General features: G+C 38.4%; 1 protein-coding gene across 1 annotated transcript; it reads right to left on the bottom strand.

Annotated features, from left to right (window-relative positions):
• Positions 1-15,959: 15,959 nt before the first annotated feature.
• On the bottom strand, positions 15,960-17,163 carry LOC120781444. Its single transcript, XM_040113660.1, has 3 exons — positions 17,001-17,163; positions 16,661-16,931; positions 15,960-16,598 (listed from the first exon to the last, which is right to left on the bottom strand). The coding sequence occupies exons 1-3, from the start codon at positions 17,025-17,027 to the stop codon at positions 16,099-16,101; spliced, it is 798 nt and encodes a 265-aa protein (XP_039969594.1). The 5' UTR covers positions 17,028-17,163; the 3' UTR covers positions 15,960-16,098.
• Between the last annotated feature and the right edge of the window lie 3,480 nt (positions 17,164-20,643).

A 20,643-nucleotide genomic window follows, 5' to 3' on the forward strand; every position in this document is an offset into this window, starting at 1 on the left:
AAATCCTACATCAAAAGGCACAGGATCTCAAAATTTCTCGCCCACAAAAGCAAATGAGCATAACAAATTTCTTTTCAGTTGAATAATGCTCATATTTTTGTTATATAATTCAACTTTTAATTAATTTTATTGTATGCATTTTCCATTGTATATGTATTTATTTCAACCAATGTTTATGAATTCATTAATAAATAGTTATTTTTAAACATATATGTAACAATATTAATTTACTTTTCGTTTCCGATATAACGAATATTTCAGTTTAACGAACGGTCCCAACATTATATCATTCGTTATATTGGAGTACCACTGTACTTAAAGACCGTCCTTATCGAAAAAATCAATGACCATCATCTTGATTTTTGAGTGGCTTTAGTGTCGTTTTTTTTGGATTAGGTTCGTTTTTCTCCTTCCATTCCCATGCTTGTTGACTTCGATACATGCCAAACTTATAAACCCATGTCTCACCGGCAGTCAAAAAGCTTTTCGTGAATGTGGGATTGGAATTGGAACGATCAAACATGTCCAAAGAGACTTTTATCGGAACGAGTCGGGCAAGAGCGCGTTTTATGCCCAAAATATCCGCAATCATTCGAAAAGTACCTGACGGTTTTGAAGCACCATATGATTAATTTTTTTTCAATAATTTCAATAGTTGAAGATGTCGAAGGTCGTCCAGAATGAGGCATGTCTTCAACGATCTCTCGACCGCCTTTGAAGGCTTTGTATCACTCGCACTTTTCCAACACTCCCGCGCATGAAATTTGGTTAGAAAAACCAAATTTGGGACAAATTCCTTGTTCGATATTTGTATCCTTGGTAAAAATCGCATCACACTACTGAGATGTACCGATTTAAGTAACTGCTGTAAACCAACTGTTTGACAGATCGTTCTCATATTTGGCATAGTAATTATGGACAGTCTTCCCAACTTACCAAAGTACATTTTTTTTAAATAACATTTACTCAGTGGATTGAATTACAATCTCCAGGTGTTTTTTGTCACAATGTAAGAAACAAATCAAATCCAGAAAGACTATTTCTATTGCTATTTCGCAGCATGCATATACTAAAGAACACGGCACTATGCTCAGTGCTAGAAGAGTTTGAAAAATCTGTGGAGTTTCAAAAAATACACTCTATTTGCCTTTTTACACTTGAAAGGCGCTTTTAATAATATGCAGCCTGGTGCCATACTAGGCGTGCTTAAAGGCTTAAAGGCATCTCCGAACCTTTAAGAAAATTAATTAAATAATGGGAGCTTCAACGATGAGCTGATCTGCCCAAAGAGGTACACCTCAAGAATGCGTGTTATCTTCGCTTTGCTGGGTCTTAACAGTTTTAAAAATTACGAATACAGAGGCTAACCATATACTAACAATATTAAGCGACGTAAACCGTTGGGCCGTATCGTACCGACAAAAATTTAATGGTATTGTTTATAAGGAAACACAGTACATAATTTTATACTTGCTGCCAACAGACTTGTTCTGTAAGCAACTGGCAGCGAAATCAGCTCTTTGACTGGGAGCATCCCCCCAATTTGTCGCAATATTCTATCATACTTATTAAGTTCTCGTTTATACCCACTACTACAGACTTTCGAATTGAAACTAAGTTCGATCCCCAATATTGCCTTCTCTTCCAAAAAAGACTGAGAAAGGGGAGCGGTAGTTATCTATAAGGCTGGATTTAACCTAGATCATTTAGTGGGTGGTGGTGTCTTTACAGCAAAATTATATACCAAAATTGCTTCCGTTTATCAACACTGCATTGGTCTGTACAGAAAAAGAATGGCAACTATCGGTCGGCGGTTTCTGAACGACGTCTCAGAGATTGCAAAAGTAAAACTATATGTACTGATGAACTTCAGCAGAAACATGGGGTGGTTCAGAGAGGAGACAATAGAGTGAGAGAATATTACCTGCTTAGCAATGACATAATTAATTCAAAGCATTACAAGCTGATCTATTCAAAAGTAGTCATAAATAATAAAATATAGATTTCGAGTGATGAGCTATATAACTGTAACAACACATGAAAACGCGATAAAGACCTCCAGAATGATTGTGAAAATAAGTCAGATTTAAACTTTTATGAAATAAAGTTTTAAGTATTTAAAGTAGTATTTTTGGGAGAGTTAAGACTAGTGAAGACGTCGAAATAAATCATATCATTGCGTTCAGAACTTGTTGGAATGTTTACAAATTCAATCAGAGTAACACTTCTAATTTAGTGAGACATACATAAGAGCAACATATATTTAAAAGACCATGTCTCTGTACTTAAATAAAAAAATATTCACTTTGAACATAAAAAATTTTTAAGACCTCTCTGTTGAAAAAGTTTTTTTGTTACTGATATACTATAGTAAGACATATGAATCAATATATCATGCATTTACAATTTATTGAATAATGTGTTAGAACGATGAGTGAAATCTGAGTTAAATGAAATGAGTGAAGCAGCTCGTAGAGTGTTTTAAAAAATAAGAAGAAAATTGAGGCTTTGAAACATCACTAAAAACTTTTCAACTGCCAGATGGAACACTGTGTTTTACTTGCTGAGCTCAGTCCAAAAAACCGGACAGAAATTACAAACATTTTACAAAGTAAACATATGTATATCAGTAACACCTATCAGTAATTAGTTATCAAGACTTAATGGTATAAGTTGGGGCCGACGGACTGCCGGCCGAGCTATTCAAACACGGCGGCGAAGAACTAATAGGGAGCATGCATCAGCTTCTTTGTAAAATATGGTCGGACGAAAGCATGCCCAACGATTGGAATTTAAGTGTGCTATGCCCAATCCATAAAAAAGGAGACCCCACAATCTGCGCCAACTACCGTGGGATAAGCCTCCTCAACATCGCATATAAGGTTCTATCGAGCGAATTGTGTGAAAGATTAAAGCCCACCGTCAACAAACTGATTGGACCTTATCAGTGTGGCATCAGGCCTGGAAAATCAACAACCGACCGGATATTCTCCATGCGCCAAATCTTGGAAAAGACCAGTGGAAGGAGAATCGACACACACCACCTCTTCGTCAATTTCAAAGCTGCTCGACAGCACGAAAAGGAGCTGCCTTTATGCCGCGATGTCTGAATTTGGTATCCCCGCAAAACTAATACGGCTGTGTAAACTGACGTTGAGCAACACGAAAAGCTCCGTCAGGATCGGGAAGGACCTCTCCGAGCCGTTCGATACCAAACGAGGTTTCAGACAAGGCGACTCCCTATCGTGCGACTTCTTCAACCTGCTTCTGGAGAAAATAGTTCGAGCTGCAGAACTAAACAGAGAAGGTACCATCTTCTATAAGAGTGTACAGCTGCTGGCGTATGCCGACGCTATTGATATCATTGGCCTCAACACCCGCGCCGTTAGTTCTGCTTTCTCCAGGCTGGGCAAGGAAACACAGAAAATGGGTCTGGCAGTGAACGAGGGCAAAACGAAATTTCTCCTGTCATCAAACAAACAGTCGTCGCACTCGCGACTTGGCTCTCACGTCACTGTTGACAGTCATAACTTTGAAGTTGTAGATAATTTCGTCTATTCAGGAACCAGCATTAACACCACCAACAATGTCAGCCTAGAAATCCAACGCAGGATTGCTCTTGCCAACAGGTGCTACTTCGGACTGAGTAGGCAATTGAAAAGTAAAGTCCTCTCTCGACGAACAAAAGCTAAACTCTATAAGTCGCTCATAATTCCCGTCCTGCTATATGGTGCAGAGGCTTGGGCGGTGACAGCAACCGATGAGTCGACGTTACGGGTTTTCGAGAGAAAAATTCTGCGAAAGATTAATGGTCCTTTGCGCATTGGCCACGGCGAATATCGCATTCGATGGAACGATGAGCTGTACGAGATATACGACGACATTGACATAGTTCAGCGAATTAAAAGGTAGCGGCTACGCTGGCTAGGTCATGTTGTCCGGCTGGATGAAAACACTCTGAAAGTATTCGACGCAGTACCCGGGGGAGGCAGAGGAAGAGGAAGACCTCCACTCCGTTGGAAGGACCAAGTGGAGAAGGACCTGGCTTCGCTTGGAATATCCAACTGGCGCCACGTAGCGAAAAGAAGAAACGACTGGCGCGCTGTTGTTAACTATAATCGCGTAAGCGGTGTCTTCTAAGAAGAAGAATGGTATAAGTTGAAAAAGCTACAAGGAGAAAATTATAAACATTTGGTACTTCCTTGTATAGTAGTACATGGGATGAAAGAAGTTTCTTTAAGAAGAGAAAGTAGCTTTAATTTTATAAATAATTTCAAAGAAAAGCTAAAATAGTTATTGGACACCGTTGTTTTGGAAAATCTTACCTGCTGTATTTTAATTCCTTTCAACGAACAAGTTAATATCCTTCAATCATAATGATAAAGTTCCCATAAAAAGTGAATACAAATCTATAATGTCAAGTTACATATGCGATGCGGACGGTCACGAGCAGCCAAATATATCTGCTAGCCCTCCAACCATCCTCATTTTTTCAGCATTCTTTTATCAATCCTGAGTTTAAATAAGGAAGACAATGTCAATACCCAAATTTTTAAATACGAAATGACTAATTTCTTATACTATGACAAATTCAGAGTCTTTCAGTGGTGACACTACACCTACACCTACATCAATTTGAATTATGTGAGCGCATCTGTCAAGGTCATTATTTTTCAATCTCTCCTTTCGGTCAGTCGCTATACGGCGCAAGCTATTAACTCCTAAAGCTACTTTTACTTGTCAGGGAGGAAAAAACAATGTGTGCATTTTTTCCCCTCTTCATGGGATCAGAGTCCCACATTTTCGAACATTGATTCTTATGTAAAATTGAACGAGGAATTGGTTTTTCGAAAAAAACAAATTTTTTTTTGGATTTAGAGATTTTTTTTTGGAATTTGAAAATATTTTGGTTATTTGAAAAAATAATTTTTTTTTGGTTTTGATATTTTTTTTTTGGAATTTTAAAATATTTTTATCAGAAAGCTGAGATTTTTTTTACATAAAATCGTATAACTTCAACATTTTTTGCACCAAATTTTCAGGCCGTTAAAAAATATAAGAAATAGTAATTTTGTTGTTTGTTCGGAATACGGGTACAAAACCATGTCGCCAATTAATGGAATGGCCCATATATAACAGCTCTTTTATATGTAAGATCTTATGATGTCATACGTTTATCTTACAGCAATTTCGTCTTCTCATACCCTCTACCCTCATATACCGATAGCTTCTGAAGCAGCAGTGGTCAGATAAAAACTCCTTAAGGTGGTAGTTCACATCACCACGCGTAACCAAGTCTCTAATATTGGGTATCAGAGAGTGGGTCATCCTTCCCTTCCTTGAGGTATTTCATATTTCCTGCCATTGCCGGGGGCACTTTCCATACATTTTTGCCAGTTCTAGTATATATTGGCTTGGTATTTTGTAGGCCCGATATAACATTCATTGCATCATTAGATACTGTTCTAAATGCGCAGCAGGTTCTTAATGACGCCAGTCTGTGTACCGAAGTAACTCTTCTCATGTACGAGCTGCTACTAGACAGATAACCAAATTGGCGTCGCGTAAAGAATAATCAAACTACTAAAATTTGTCAGCAGCTTTCTCACTAGTTGTCTGGGATCCCGCATATTGGGCATTATTCTAGCAATTGCCGACATAGACCTCGCCGCTTTGGTGTATTTGGTGTGTGTGGCTATTAGGTCCTGAATTACTCTCAGATTTTTGAGATGTGGGGTCGATTTTATGGGATGCCCTAAAGTATAAATCTTAATTATTTCTACTCTCCTACAACTACTCATTAATACCATTTCCGTTTTGTGAACAGCTAGTTGTAACCCAGCAGTCTCGAACTATTTTTTAGTATTGCTATGTATGCTTTCATTACACTTTTTCCTCACAATTACACTTTATCATAATATCTTTACCGCATCCGCCATCACAACTCTCAGAACACCATTGTACCCTCGGTTCTAGAATACAGGACCGAGAACTGACCTTTGCGCAAAACCCTGTGACTTTATACGTTATACGTGTCGTATACTAGTACTCTGTTTTCGAAATGCCACAATTCGAATAAGATAGACAGAAAACCTTTAGCTCTGTCAGCTCTTTAATAATTGGAGTCCAGTTCACTGAGTTAAGGTATTTTAATGTCCATGGTAATGAATATACACTAATGTTTGTCACCCCAACGCCACCTATTCGATATGACGAGTGTTCTTCCGGAAGTTTATCACCTTTGGGGAGAAGAACGAGGCGTTGACGCTTCCAACATTTGGGAAGATTCATTCCTTCAGGCAGCTTGTGTATGCGTTTTGAAACAAAATTGGCTTTCCTTGAATGATAAGCTTAGTAACAAAATTGGGTATTCTGTCTAAGCCGGTTTACCAATATTAATTCTTTTCACCGCATATTCTATATCTTCATGCAACTTTTAAGAGATTTCATTTCAGTTAGTATATGTTGTATCTGGTTACGAGCGTCCCCTTGTGGATCCTCTTTTATGAAACTAATGGCGTATTCGAGCATTTCTGTATCACAGATTTTTGTTTTTCAGCATCTTATATTACTTTTAGGTGCAGAAATACCAGAGTTTGTTTATTCCATTTGTTGATTTTGAAAATTATGGCTTGATGGGACGACGAGCTTACGAGGGTAAGATCAATATACGTTAACGCTCTTCCTTTAATAAATGTTGGCTTGTATCCGTTATTAAAAAGTATTAAATCAAAGTTTGTAAATGATGATAGTAGGGCTGTGCCCTTCGCATTTGTGATTATACTTTCCCATTCATCCGACCATGCATTAAAATCACCAGCAATAACCTCCCATCTTTTTTGCCATGTTGTTATTGTATCTTTCCTTATTTTTTGTATTGCGCTCTTGTTATTTTCGGATGATTTCTTTAGCTCCCACAACTTTTTCCTTTCATATGCTAGAAGGTCCATTGGGGCATTACCGCTTATAACTAATATTGCATCGCCTGATACTGTTCGGTAGGCTGATGCAACTCTGCGGGCTGCGGTGCGGTGCACTCTGGCCATTACCTTACGCCGGTTTTCCTTTTTAAGCGCGTCTGCCCAGATCGGCTCCGTATCGTAAGACGCTGATTGTCGTCGACATTTGGAACTTTCTCTTTTCTTGGCTGGGGCCTCCTGTGTTGGCCATTAATCGGCTCAGTTGAGAGGGGATCTTTGCTGCCTTTCCTGCGGCGTGCTGGATTTGTATCCAGAAGGTTAGTCTGGGGTCCAGTCTTACGCCTAGGTAGTTTACTGCTTTCAGTGTCCTAAGAATATCCGTAGTTGTGTGCATACTTATCTCGAGAGGTATGTGTTTGTTTGTTAGCAGTAGTAGCTCTGTTTTCTCCGTAGCGAGCTGGAGGTTGTGTGTATCGAGCCATGCTTGCGTCCGTATCATGACCTGGTTCAGCTTTCTTCGCGCTTCTTCTGTATCCCTTGCTGTGATTATTGCCGCAATGTCGACCGCGTAGACAATTAAATATAATTCGTCCGGCATTTCTAGTTTTAATATAGCGTCATAGCTAATGTTCCACAAGTCTGCTCCTAGAATGGATCCTTGTGCTGCTCCTGACGTAATCGCTATCTGTCGTGACACTTCTTTACTTTCATACAGTAGTTTTCTGTTGCTAAGGTAACTCCGCTCCACAGCCCTGAGGTAGTCGGGTATCTTGAAGCTTTTTTCGAGAGCGTCCATCATGTCCACCCATCTAGCGTTGTCGAAGGCGTTTCGAACATCTAGAGTCGCCAGTAACACTATTCCTTTATATTTATTCCATCTATGCTGCGCTGCTTCTACGCTTTCAATGACGCATTTTATGGCTCCTATAGTTGATCTGCCGGGTCTGAAGCCATGTTGTCTAGGGGACAGTTCTCCAGCTTCGTTGATAGCCGCTTCAAGTTTGGGTTTAATTAGGCTTTCGTATAGTTTTCCCGCTGTATCAAGCATGCATAGTGTACGGTATGCTGATGGCGATTTGGGCTCTCCTTTTTCCTTACTGATTAGCACCAGCCGTTGCTTTTTCTAGGGCTCAGGGAATATTCCGGCTTCAAGGCAGGCGTTGTACATGTTCAGTAGTACTGCCGGACGCTCTGCATCGATTACTTTGAGGATTTCTGCTGGGATCCCGTCCGGGCCGGGTGATTTGTTGGCCAGCCACTGGCTGCAGCTCTTCAAGGGTGAACTGGGGGATTTGCGAAGATCTTAGAGTTTGTTCTGGATCACTAGCCCTGCTTTTGTGTGTGGTGAATAGTGCGTTCACAATGTGATCCATTTTGACAGCGGTTAAGTCAGGTGGCTTTGCTCGACCGCCGAGTTTCTTCATAACTATTTTATATCCGAGTCCCCAGGGGTTTATGTTTATATCCTCGCTTAGTTCCTCCCATTTTTTCTGTTTGTCGTCGTCGATGGCGTGCTTTAGCTCTTTTTTTGCTGCTTTGTATTGCTCGGCTTCTTTGGATGCGGCTTCTCTGCGCCTGGATCTCGTGTAGGATCTGCGAAGGCGGAGGCATGTGCGTCTGAGTTGGGCGACATTTTCATATATCCATACATTTTGCGGAGCCCGAGAAATGTCAACTTTTTCGTGTTTAGCCTCCACGCAGAGACAGCATGAGAGAGGCTTTGTGCACTCTTTCAAATTGTTATCTGGTTGGCCGCATTTTCTGCAAGCACCTTGTCCCCTTCTATTGGGTCCTTTGCAGTCCCAGGTTAAGTGCCCTGGTCCAAAGCAGCGAAAGCATCTTTTTGGGGTTTCTTTCAGTCGCAGCCTGCAGTTAATCCAGCCGATTTTTATGCGCGCCTGTCGCAACAGTATGTCAGTCTTATCCTCATCGAGCGTTATATATGTCCTGACCTGCTCTCTTGTGTTAGGTGCTATTATACTTATCGTCAAGTCTTCGGTGGAGTCCTGTAGCACATTTTTTACTCTGCTACTTCCTCTTTTGCTGAAAGGGAGTCGAGGTCTCCAATCTCTATTGTGGATTTTGAGTTAAGGTCGGCCACAGTTGCGTATTCTCGGAGTGTCGTCTTGAGTGCCTCGCAGAAACTGACCTTTGTGGACTGTCCCTTCTCCAGCTCCAGTAGTAAACCCCCGACTCTTGATTTGCGGATCCCTTTGATTTTCACCTCTGCTTCTTTTAGGTTTACCTTGCTGCGGATATTCTTGAGGACCTCGTTTGGGCCGGCTTTTTGCTCTCTGGTTTGAGATTCCTTCCTTCTTGTCCCTCTTTTTTGTCTTCCGTTAATTCTATTACGGTTATCTTCCTTGCCTTTTTGAGCAAGACTTTCTGCCACTAGCCATCCTTTTCAGTTCTTGGTCGTACTGTTTCTCGAGGCTCCACTGGTCTTGTCGCCCGCCGCTGCGAAGTTATTGGCTCTGGGATCGTGATCCGTTTGCTCAGAAGTCCGCGTCTTTTCTCGCTAGCCAGTTTCTGCGATAACTCTTCATTACATCGAAGAGTTCATCCAGCTGTGCCGCTCCGTTCTTGATATCCAAGCTGACGTTCTTTTGCTTTGCCATCGCCGTCTTCATGACTTGCACAATACCTTTGCATTTTTCCAAAGATTTCTCTTCTGCTCGTCTCATTTGAGTAATGTACTCTTGTTTCGGTGAGTTTTGAGGTCCTTCTGTGGTGGCCACTGTAGTGCTCTTATCTTCTATTTGTTTTGCTGGTGGTTCTTGTGTGACAGGTGTTTCCTTTGAGCCGTTTCCTTTCTCCGGTTTTTTCGAGTTGTTTCGGAGTGATAGTAAGTATATCGGATCTAAGTATCCTACTACTTCTACGGAACACGGTCCCGTATTCCTCGTCTTGTTCTGTTGCTCTTTATGTTGTTCCTTCTGTTAGGATTTTTGTTGGTGTTGTGGCGTATTAATTTTTGATCTAATGGATCTCCGCTTCAAGCCGCTATCTCCGCACATTGTAACAGTTGCCCTTTATGAACCCCGTGGTTTTCTGTGCAAGAAGGGAGGCCAGGCAAGGGTTGACACAAGTCCTTATGGGAGCTTGTGTTCAGAGCCAGGTTCAGGCACGAACCAGGAGCTCGTCTCAACTGAACCTGTATGGGCAAAAAGTTTTGGCGAAGTGCATTGAACGTACTTGAAGACCTGCCAGGGTTTTAATGAGACGGAGGTGAGAGCAGCATTAGCCTGCCAGTCATTTCGGTAAGATATCACTCTTACCTACTGAGGTGATAGAATACTGCCCTCACTAGCCCTTTGTCAAACTAGTTAATTATTGGTTTCCAGTATTCCATAATCAGATCCTTACTGGCCAAGATTCTGATGGGTGCTTTCTCAGGGTTTTCGTCGGCGTCTGTGCACTTTTGGTGCTACTCACTGTATGGGTCCATCGTCGCTTTGATGCCTCCCTCTCGTGGGTAGGTTCTCCCTCGGTGCAACTCCGGTGGGGGTTGTGGACGCTTATTTAAAGACGGCATTTTCTCGCCTCTTCGCCGGAGGTCATTGGGTGTATTATGCGTTTTGAGACAAGCCCTCCTCTCTTGCAGCTCTTGGTCGGGGGCTGCGTATAACTATTCACAGCTAACCTACTTAGCGTAGGCCATCCACTATCCGCCAGCTGTGACCCCGGTAGTAGCCTGAACTCAGCCTTACCAAACTATTATAAATAGGCACAAGAACTTTGAAATAATATCTCCTTGTAAGCCGACATATTGGTCTAGTGATCGTAATTGATTTTGTTATAATCAAGAATATAGATATATCGCACATAACAACTGATATATGCGCTGATCTATCTCTGATCACTCTCCTGTATTAATAAAGTTATGTGAAAAACTCATATTCGTTGATCAAAAAGTGGGTCTAACATCTCAGAAAACGAATTGGCTAAAATATAAAAAATACGAAAGTAACCACATTATCGTTGAGTACAAAATAAATACAGGAAGAGATATTGACGAAAGCATAAGAGAACTCAATGATAAACCAACACCACACATATACTATAAGCCGCTTGGTCCCGGAAAAATCACTAACAGAGAAATAGAAAAGCTTGTAAATGAAAAAAGGTGTGCAAGGCGTGAATGGTAGATAAATTGCTCCTTCCACTCGGCTTCAATTTAAATCTGCTGCACGTAAATTAAAAAAAGCGCTTAAACGTAAGGAAGAATTCAATACCGTAATGTACATATATAAAGCAGCTGTGTCCAAATTCAAACAATCAAAATTCTCTTTGGAAAGCCCAAAAGTCCTTGAAGCCACCAACTGACTCCAACATACCTATACAAAACTTGAGTGGAAATTGGGCTCGAAGTGACAAGGAAATGGCTAATTGGTTTGCAAATCACCTTGAAAAGGTATTTCAATCCAATTGCCCAAAAAACAACTTTGAGCTGTCCACCTTACCCAACACAGTTAACGAGTCACTTGAGTCTTTTAAGACTTCACCTTCTGAAATTATTAGAATAATAAAAGAACTTAACCCAAAAAAGTCACCAGAACATGCTAATATTACCCCAAAAATACTAATTGAAATACCAAATATTGCTGTAGAAGTGCTCTCCTTGCTCTTTAATGCAATTCTTGGTTTCGGATACCTTCCAACTTCGTTAAAAAAGGTCCAGAATATCTTGATGAATAAACCGGGAAAAGACTTAACACAGCCTTCTTCATACAGACCAATCAGTCTTCTACCCTGTCTTTCTAAAATATTTGAAAAGTATTACTATCAAAAATGTTTCCTTTCCTCCACGAAAATAATACAATACCAACTCATCAATTCGGATTTCGTGCGAAACATGGCACAATAGAGCATGTAAATAAAATTACTAACGAAATAAGAAAAGCATTTAAGGCACGCCTTAAAAAAAGATATTGGCTGCGTACTAAAGAGCAACGTATCACCAAAACAGATCAGTCACTTGCTTGAGACTGTCTAGTTTTTAAATAGATTAAAGATTTTATAACTTACTGATGGGCTTTAAAAAAGCAGATCCAATAAATGAAATAATATTGGAAAAAAACTTTGCAATGCATGGAGGTCACGCAAGGGTTAACGTACGTCCATATGAGTGCCTACTTTCAGTGCCAGATTAGTGTTAATCGGGAGCAAGGCTCAACCGAAAATTGCAACGCCAACTCAATGGCGGAAAGCATCCAACGTACTTTGAGGCCTTGCCGGGTTTTAGTGGGGACGGGAGCCAATGGTCAAGTTAACCGCAAGCCATTTCAGCATGATTTCACTCCGCTTGCTAAAGTTACCTAATGCTACGTTTGTCAGCTCCAATGAATAAATTCCAAGGACGGTTTCCTATAGGTTTTTACCACAGTCTTACTGGGTTTAGGGTGTGGTATCCTTGTTATAAGAATTTAGCATTATCTGTTTTATTGTTGATTAGTTCTGCTGCTCCTGGCCTAGAGACAGATGCTGCCCAGTAAGCCGCTCAATTTCAGTCCGACGCTAAACGAATTTTTCTTGTTAGTTATGGGTGGTGTCGGTTCGCCCCACCACAGAGACTTGGTCAGGTAGATATAACGTTTTAAACTACACCCTTCATTTCCCCGGCTTTTTCGGGGATTGCGTATCGGATATTCGCAGCAAATCTTCATATCTGGAGGTCGTTTACCTACCCGTCACTCCACGGTTGATTATATTAGATACGATTAGACAGATAATGAGTTAACGTTAAGTTGATTAAATCGTACGGATTTTTATGACTAACTAGAATAAAGATAAAGATATGTAAATAAATGTATATTATAAATGTATGCACTTGAAAATAATTCATATAATATAATACTCGTATATGGTTCACATCAACACACAACGCGCATGCATTAAGTTGCACGAAGGTTACATTTCGGGATTTTGGCAACACTGGTGTTGGGTACAGGCATCCAGGTAAGCAGTTATAGAGGTTGATACCCAATTTCTACTCTTGTGTCCTCGCCGAAACTTGAGTAATTAAGATACGGTAGCCAACCCGTGTGGTGCCTGGGGTCACGGCTAAAAAAGAGGAAGCTTCAGCGGAGCTCCCGCGACATATTCGGTTGAAGGGGTCACTTAAGACCAATTGCATCGTCTTTTCACCAGAGGTGCGTCTGCGAGTACGAGTCGGTCTAGAAACTAGTGGCTCGCTGTATACAAGTTAATGGTTGCCACCAAATGATTAATAACACGCTGTTTTGAATAGTGAAGCTGAACTCAACTTTCTTTATTAAACACATTTCTTTTATACAGAATTTGCTTATTTACTATAAACTTACATATGTACGAATTCTTACTTACTAGTACTTATTTCTATATACTCTATAATGATAACGTAAGCAATAATTATAGCAAAACAGCAAACCTCAGTTTGGTCGAGAAGCGGCTTACATTGCGGCGGCACGGTTTCCGTTCTGGATTAGTGCCGACGAAATGTGCTGCTGTTGTAAATTTTGGAAATTAACTTTATTGAGCAATGATATTGTATATTTACAGAATATTGCTGAATTGAGTAATATCGGTATATTTTGCTAACTACGACAACTTTGTTGTTGTACATTTTGTTAGCTATGTTAGCTGTGATAACTCCCCCCTTCTTAAGCATCAGTGTCTCGCTGATTAAGAATTATTGGCTACTGAAAGCTGTGGGTAATCTATTATTGGTGGGATAAGAAATGAATTTCTAGCTTTTGGTTTGAGTATGATACTATAAAAAACTAATGATAGTGTTACTGCAACAAGAATTGCTAAGAAGCTTGAGCTAATTGAAATAATGTTTTTTGATGTTATTCGTTCTAGTTCATTTACATTATTTAAATGTAGTTTATGTAAATAGTTTAAGTCTAATTTAATTTCATTTTCCGTTAGATTATTCTGAAGTATTGCGGGTAAGATTTGGTGGGAACTTGTTTGCCAGTCTGTGTAACTAACGTTATTCAAAGTTATAGTTTCGTTAAAGAAGTTTATGAGAAAAGTACCATTTAGTTTAAAAGATGTTGTTTAAATGAGTTAAGCCTCCCTCACTCTATCCGAGAAAAGCTAGCGCACCCTACCACAACTCACCTCACCTAATAGAAACACCAAATTCAACATCTGGAAATAACTTGCACCAATACACCATACCTGGGGACAAATTGAATTTCACCTCAGCAAATAGCCACTATCTAATACCTAACAAAATTACATTAAATTATTGAAAAGACATTAAATTACATTTAATGATTGTACATTATAAACCCGTGTGCTTTTTAATTAACATTTAGGGTGTTCACAGTTCTATATTATCTGATGTGTTAATTTTGCCATCTGTTAACTTCAAAACATTTTACCACGTGGTAACTTTGTTTGTTGTTGTTTCCTATACAAGTTCGAAATAACAGTCTTAGGCAAAATTACTCTACTTTACTTCGTGTTTTTGTTTCCTGGTAAAGTGGCAACTTTGATCAGCTGACTATTCGCGTTTAGAAAAATGGAAAGCAACACAGGAATACAGAAGGTAAACATAATTCAATATTTTTTTATAGCAAATTAATTTTTAATTCTTGAATAAAAATGTCTCATTTAAATGGAAAGCAAAATATATTGAACGCACTCAGCTACAAATGTATACTGGACACCGCTAATGATTCTAGTATGTATATATACTTATTACATAAAATTACCTACCGAAGTTATTTTTTACAATTTTGTTAAAGGCAGTGACGAAGAAGAGGATGACGATATCCTAATAAAATTTGCCATTGATGCAGCGCTTATTATAGCTAATCGGAAGTACCCATTTGGGTATACCAAAGTCTTCGCAATGGGTCAATAATGTTCTTCCCAGATTTGATAGTATTGCATGCGACAAATGTTGCGCATAGAATTCTTTGAAGTTCAACTATATATTATCCTTAATCAAGCAAGACCCTGTTTTCCAAAACAAAAATTTTGTTCCACAATTGCCAATCGATCTTCAACTAAAGATAACACTTTTTCGTCTGGGATCAAGTGGAGAGAGTGCCTCTATTAGAAAGATTGCAACATTGTTCGGAATAGGCGATGGCGGAACAGTTACCAAAGTGACAGAGCGGTTATTAAGGCATTGATTAATTTAAAATCTACATTTTTATGTTGGCCATCTAGAGAAGAAAGGCGAAAGATTGTCACAAAAACAATGAAAGAGCTTCAGGATGTATTGGCTATGTTGACGGTACTGAAATCAGATTAGCAGAGTCGCCTTCAAAAGATCACGAACTATACTTCTCTCATAAAAAACAGTATGCCATAAAAATGCAAGTAGTATGTGACTATTCACTAAAATTAGACAAGCGACAATAGGATACCGAGGAAGCGTGCATGATGCTAAAATTTTTGCCGAATCTGCAATAGGTAAAAACCCACAAAATTATTTCTGTCATCGGGAATGGATTGCTGGCGATTCGGCATATCCGCTAAGCCAACATCTTATTACACCTTTTCGACAAAACAGTACTGAGCAGTCAAAAGAAATGAGAGATGCATTCAATCAATATTTCTCTAAATATAGAGTACGTGTAGAAAATTGTTTTGGGAAATTAAAAGAAAAATTTTGCAGTTTAAAAGAACTACGGTTCCGATTAACGAACGAAACTAATTATAAAAATTGTTGTAGATGGATTTTGGCATGTTGTATCCTTCACAACATGCTGCTACAATTTAAGTTAGACGAAAATCCTAGTTTAGAAAGCCAAGAAGAAACAAACTTCCCACAAGAAATTTATGAACACGACGACCTAAGAAAAGCTCTATCACATTTTGTAAACAATAAAGATATAATTATTTAATTTTATGTAGTATATATGTATAGTTTTATTTTTTAATTTTTAATTCCTCCATTGCTATTCGTTTGCAAAAGAGGTTTTTATCAACACAGGCTTCAGTTATTTAAATTGAATTAGTTTCGTATAGAAATCTAAACTTTACAAATTTTCATCGAAATATTCAACTTTTTAGTCGACATTTTTAGCCTTTTGGTATGCAGTTCAATAGCCTATTAAATTTTATTGAAATAAAAGATGTTTAATATTTTTCTAATGAAGGTGTTATACATGTTTTCTTCATATAACGCGATTTATTTTCTATATGGAAGAAAATACTTAGGTCTGCGACATTTTTATTGCATTATTTTCATTTTTTCCATTTCAATTCTTTCTTTCATTTCCAATTCTTTCATAGCTATTCTCTCCCTCATTTGAATTTCCATAACTTGAATTTCCCTGTCAGCTTTTTTTTCTACCAACTCTTTTTCAAATTTTTCTTTATCAAACAACAATTGTTGCTCTTTTAGCATTAATTCATTTTCCCTCATCTTTAATTCCTTCTCGATTCTGTCTTTTTTTGCATCAAATAAGCTGGAGTGTACATCGAGAACGTCTGATAGGGCTGTACGCGAATATATACCCTTTCGGACAGCCTTTGACGTAGAAGGGGTGACCAGAGGCTCGGGTAATGCCACGATTTCCTCGACGATTATATCAGAGGACGTGGCAACTTCTGGTGAACCAGTACATGCAATGTACTCGGTATCCAATACAAGGCAGTTTGAAGTGAGCTCCCTATAGCCAAAAATGTCTTCTAAGTCATCGTACCGGACACACATCCTTACAATCGCGTCTAAAAATTAAGTGTATTTGTAGGATATATACATTTAAAAATTTATGATGTGTAGAACCTACTTTTGGTAGTGTCACAATTATCCATGGTGCCATTTCCCGTTGTATTTTGCCAGGACTTGGCCTTGGTGTACTGCAATCTTAAGTTTTTTACCTTGCAACGCACCAGAGTCCAATGCAAGTCGCTGCCAGTTCGGTTTAAAAATCTTTTATAATAATGTTGGGCCGTTGGTTTCTCTAGTGGCCTATTGTCCCTCAAAAAGTTGATTAAACTTTCATTTTCGTTGTCGGTCCACTTTCTGTAGGGAGCCTTTCGAACACGCTTATGTACAACCTGCAATAGAACAATTATAGGCAGAATATTTTCATATTTATATTTAAAAATATTGCGGATTGCGTTTACCTTCTGTATTTCTGTGTTGCTTTCCATTTTTTCTAAACGCGAATAGTCAGCTGATCAAAGTTGCCACTTTACCAGGAAACAAAAACACTAATTGTGCGTTCACAGTTTAAATGTCAAATATCGGGCAAAGTTGCCACATATGAAATTTCCCATAAACTGTGAATACAATAATTGTGAAAGTGATTAGTGCTTTGTTCCCAAATTTTTGACAACAAAATATTCATGGTCCTTCGAGCCATAGTGAGAGGCACTATGGATTATTGAAACAAATATAAAAAAACGAGAAAAATTAAAACAAGAAACAAAAAGAATTGTGTGGTGAACAAAAACCAAAAAAAAAAAAGAGCAGTGCAGTGACACTAACAAAAAAAAAATAAAGATATACCTGTATAAATTTTTTTAACGCAGTGATACACATAAGTACATACATACATACATAAATAAACTTGTGCTCACATAATTAAGTCACATAAACGTTAGGGTGAACAAATTCCTAAATGTTGAACTTTATATGTATAAAATTTTGAATTAAACAAAAATAAAAACATTAACATATATATGTACATAAATGCGTCTCAACCAAAATAAAAATTATAGTTTTGTGGAAAAAATCTAAAAACAACACATAAACCGGGTGTGACACCTTCGAACTAAACAGATATGTATATAAAAACGATTAACATACATACGAACGCGAAATGTAACCGCAAAAAATAATTCGGGCGCGAAATGCACCTAAATAATAAAACATACACACAAACGGATCAAACGGGCGCGAACAATTAAAACAAATATACAAACAAAATAGTACGAGGAGGAGCTGGAGCACCGAAGGAGAAAAAACGAAAAAACTAAGAAAAGGGAGAAACGAAGAAGCCAGCCAATTAGAAGACTAGAAGAAGAGGAAAACAGGAATTGACGATAAAATTCTTATATACATATGTATATACATTTACACATATGTATATATTATACCCCCAAAAATACCCCTTGCGAGATGATAAAGTGAGTTGTGTCGATTCCATTTAATATTGTTGTATATTATGCACGTACTTATGTACATATATATGACTAAATTACAGTTTTATATAATCTGTAATAAAAAATCCGTTTGGTTAAAATAACGAAACTGGTACCAAACGGTAAGAATTTACGCATTGATTTCTAGAAAAGATCAAAATACTAATATAAAATATATATGTATATTTCCAAATATACTATATATACATAAAAGTCATAGCCTTGCATGATCACCTTTGTGTATCCAAACGCAACAATTTGACAATTAGAAAAACAAATTCAAGACTTGCAAATTTGTTCGGCAATACCCCTTATATCTAACAAAAACAATAAGCAGGGTTGCATAAATTATGTAAGCAAAGGTACATACATTAATTACAATTATAAGATAAAAAACAAAACAAGAGAAGTAAAAAATACAAACATACATACAATAAGCATATTTACTTAGTGCATGTACCATATACATATTGCGAAACATATTTACAAAGTGCATATTTACATATAAATGTGTGCACCCTTTTTATACTCTCGCAACAAAGTTGCTAAGGAGAGTATTATAGTTTTGTTCACATAACGGTTGTTTGTAAGTCCTAAAACTAAAAGAGTCAGATATAGGGTTATATATACCAAAGTGATCAGGGTGACGAGTAGAGTCGAAATGTCTGTCTGTCCGTCCGTCCGTGCAAGCTGTAACTTGAGTAAAAATTGAGATATCATGATGAAACTTGGTACACGTATTCCTTGGCTCCATAAGAAGGTTAAGTTCGAAGATGGGCAAAATCGGCCAACTGCCGCGCCCACAAAATGGCGAAAACCGAAAACCTATAAAGTGTCATAACTAAGCCATAAATAAGGATATTAAAGTGAAATTCGGGCGTGGCCCCGCCCCCTACTAAGTTTTTTGTACATATCTCGGAAACTACTATAGCTATGTCAACCAAACTCTATAGAGTCGTTTCCTTCAGGAATTTCCATATACAGTTCAAAAATGGAAGAAATCGGATAATAACCATGCCCACCTCCCATACAAAGGTTATGTTGAAAATCACTAAAAGTGCGTTAACCGACTAACAAAAAACGTCAGAAACACTAAATTTTACGGAAGAAATTGCAGAAGGAAGCTGCACCCAGGCTATTTTTATACTCTCGCAACAATGTTGCTAACGAGAGTATTATAGTTTTGTTCACATAACGGTTGTTTGTAAGTCCTAAAACTAAAAGAGTCAGATATAGGGTTATATATACCAAAGTGATCAGGGCGACGAGTAGAGTCGAAATCCGGATGTCTGTCTGTCCGTCCGTCTGTCCGTCCGTCTGTCCGTCCGTCCGTCCGTCTGTCCGTCCGTCCGTGCAAGCTGTAACTTGAGTAAAAATTGAGATATCATGATGAAACGTGGTACACGTATTCCTTGGCCCCATAAGAAGGTTAAGTTCGAAGATGGGCCAAATCGACCCACTGCCACGCCCACAAAATGGCGGAAACCGAAAACCTATAAAGTGTCATAACTAAGCCATAAATAAAGATATTAAAGTGAAATTTGGCACAAAGGATCGCATTAGGAGGGGCATATTTGGACCCAATTGTTTTGGAAAAGTGGGCGTGGCCCCGCCCCTACTAAGTTTTTTGTACATATCTCGGAAACTACTATAGCTATGTCAACCAAACTCTACAGAGCCGTTTTTAAGGCATTTCCATATACAGTTCAAAAATGGAAGAAATCGGATAATAACCACGCCCACCTCCCATACAAAGGTTATGTTGAAAATCACTAAAAGTGCGTTAACCGACTCATAAAAAACGTCAGAAACACTAAATTTTACGGAAGAAATTGCAGCAGGAAGCTGCATCCAGGCTTTTTTTAAAAATTGAAAATGGGCGTGGCGCCGCCCACTTATGGACCAAGAACCATATCTCAGGAACTACTAGACCGATTTTAATGAAATTCGGTATATAATGTTTTCTTAACACCCTGATGACATGTACGAAATATGGGTGAAATCGGTTCACAACCACGCCTTCTTCTAATATAAAGCTATTTTGAATTCCATCTGATGCCTTCTCTGTATAATACGAGTATAAAACATTAGGAACCAATGATGATAGCGGAATAAAACTTTACAAAAATACGGTATTTGAAAAATATTTAAATGACGAATAATGAAATCTCGATTATCACTTTACCATGCGAGAGTATAAAATGTTCGGTGACACCCGAACTTAGCCCTTCCTTACTTGTTTAAAATTGAAAATGGGCGTGGCCTCGCCCACTAATGGACCAAAAACTATATCTCAGGAACTACTAGACCGATTTCAATGAAATTCGATATATAATATTCTCTTAACACCCTGATGACATGTACGAAATATGGGTGAAATCGGTTCACAACCACGCCTTCTTCCAATATAAAGCTATTTTGAATTCCATCTGATGCCTTTTCTGTATAATACGTGAAAATTCTCAAGAGTTTTTGAGATAAAACAAATTGTCGGGACACGTGAATTCACTTGAATTAAAATTCAACCAATTGCCTGCACTGTGGCTGAACTTGCGATATTGCGACGAAAAATTAGCGAACGAAAGAAAACGCGTGCGATCTTGATTCCGGTCTAATTACCATC

Source organism: Bactrocera tryoni, unplaced genomic scaffold (genome assembly GCF_016617805.1).
Source record: "Bactrocera tryoni isolate S06 unplaced genomic scaffold, CSIRO_BtryS06_freeze2 scaffold_7, whole genome shotgun sequence".
Taxonomy (NCBI): domain Eukaryota; kingdom Metazoa; phylum Arthropoda; class Insecta; order Diptera; family Tephritidae; genus Bactrocera; species Bactrocera tryoni.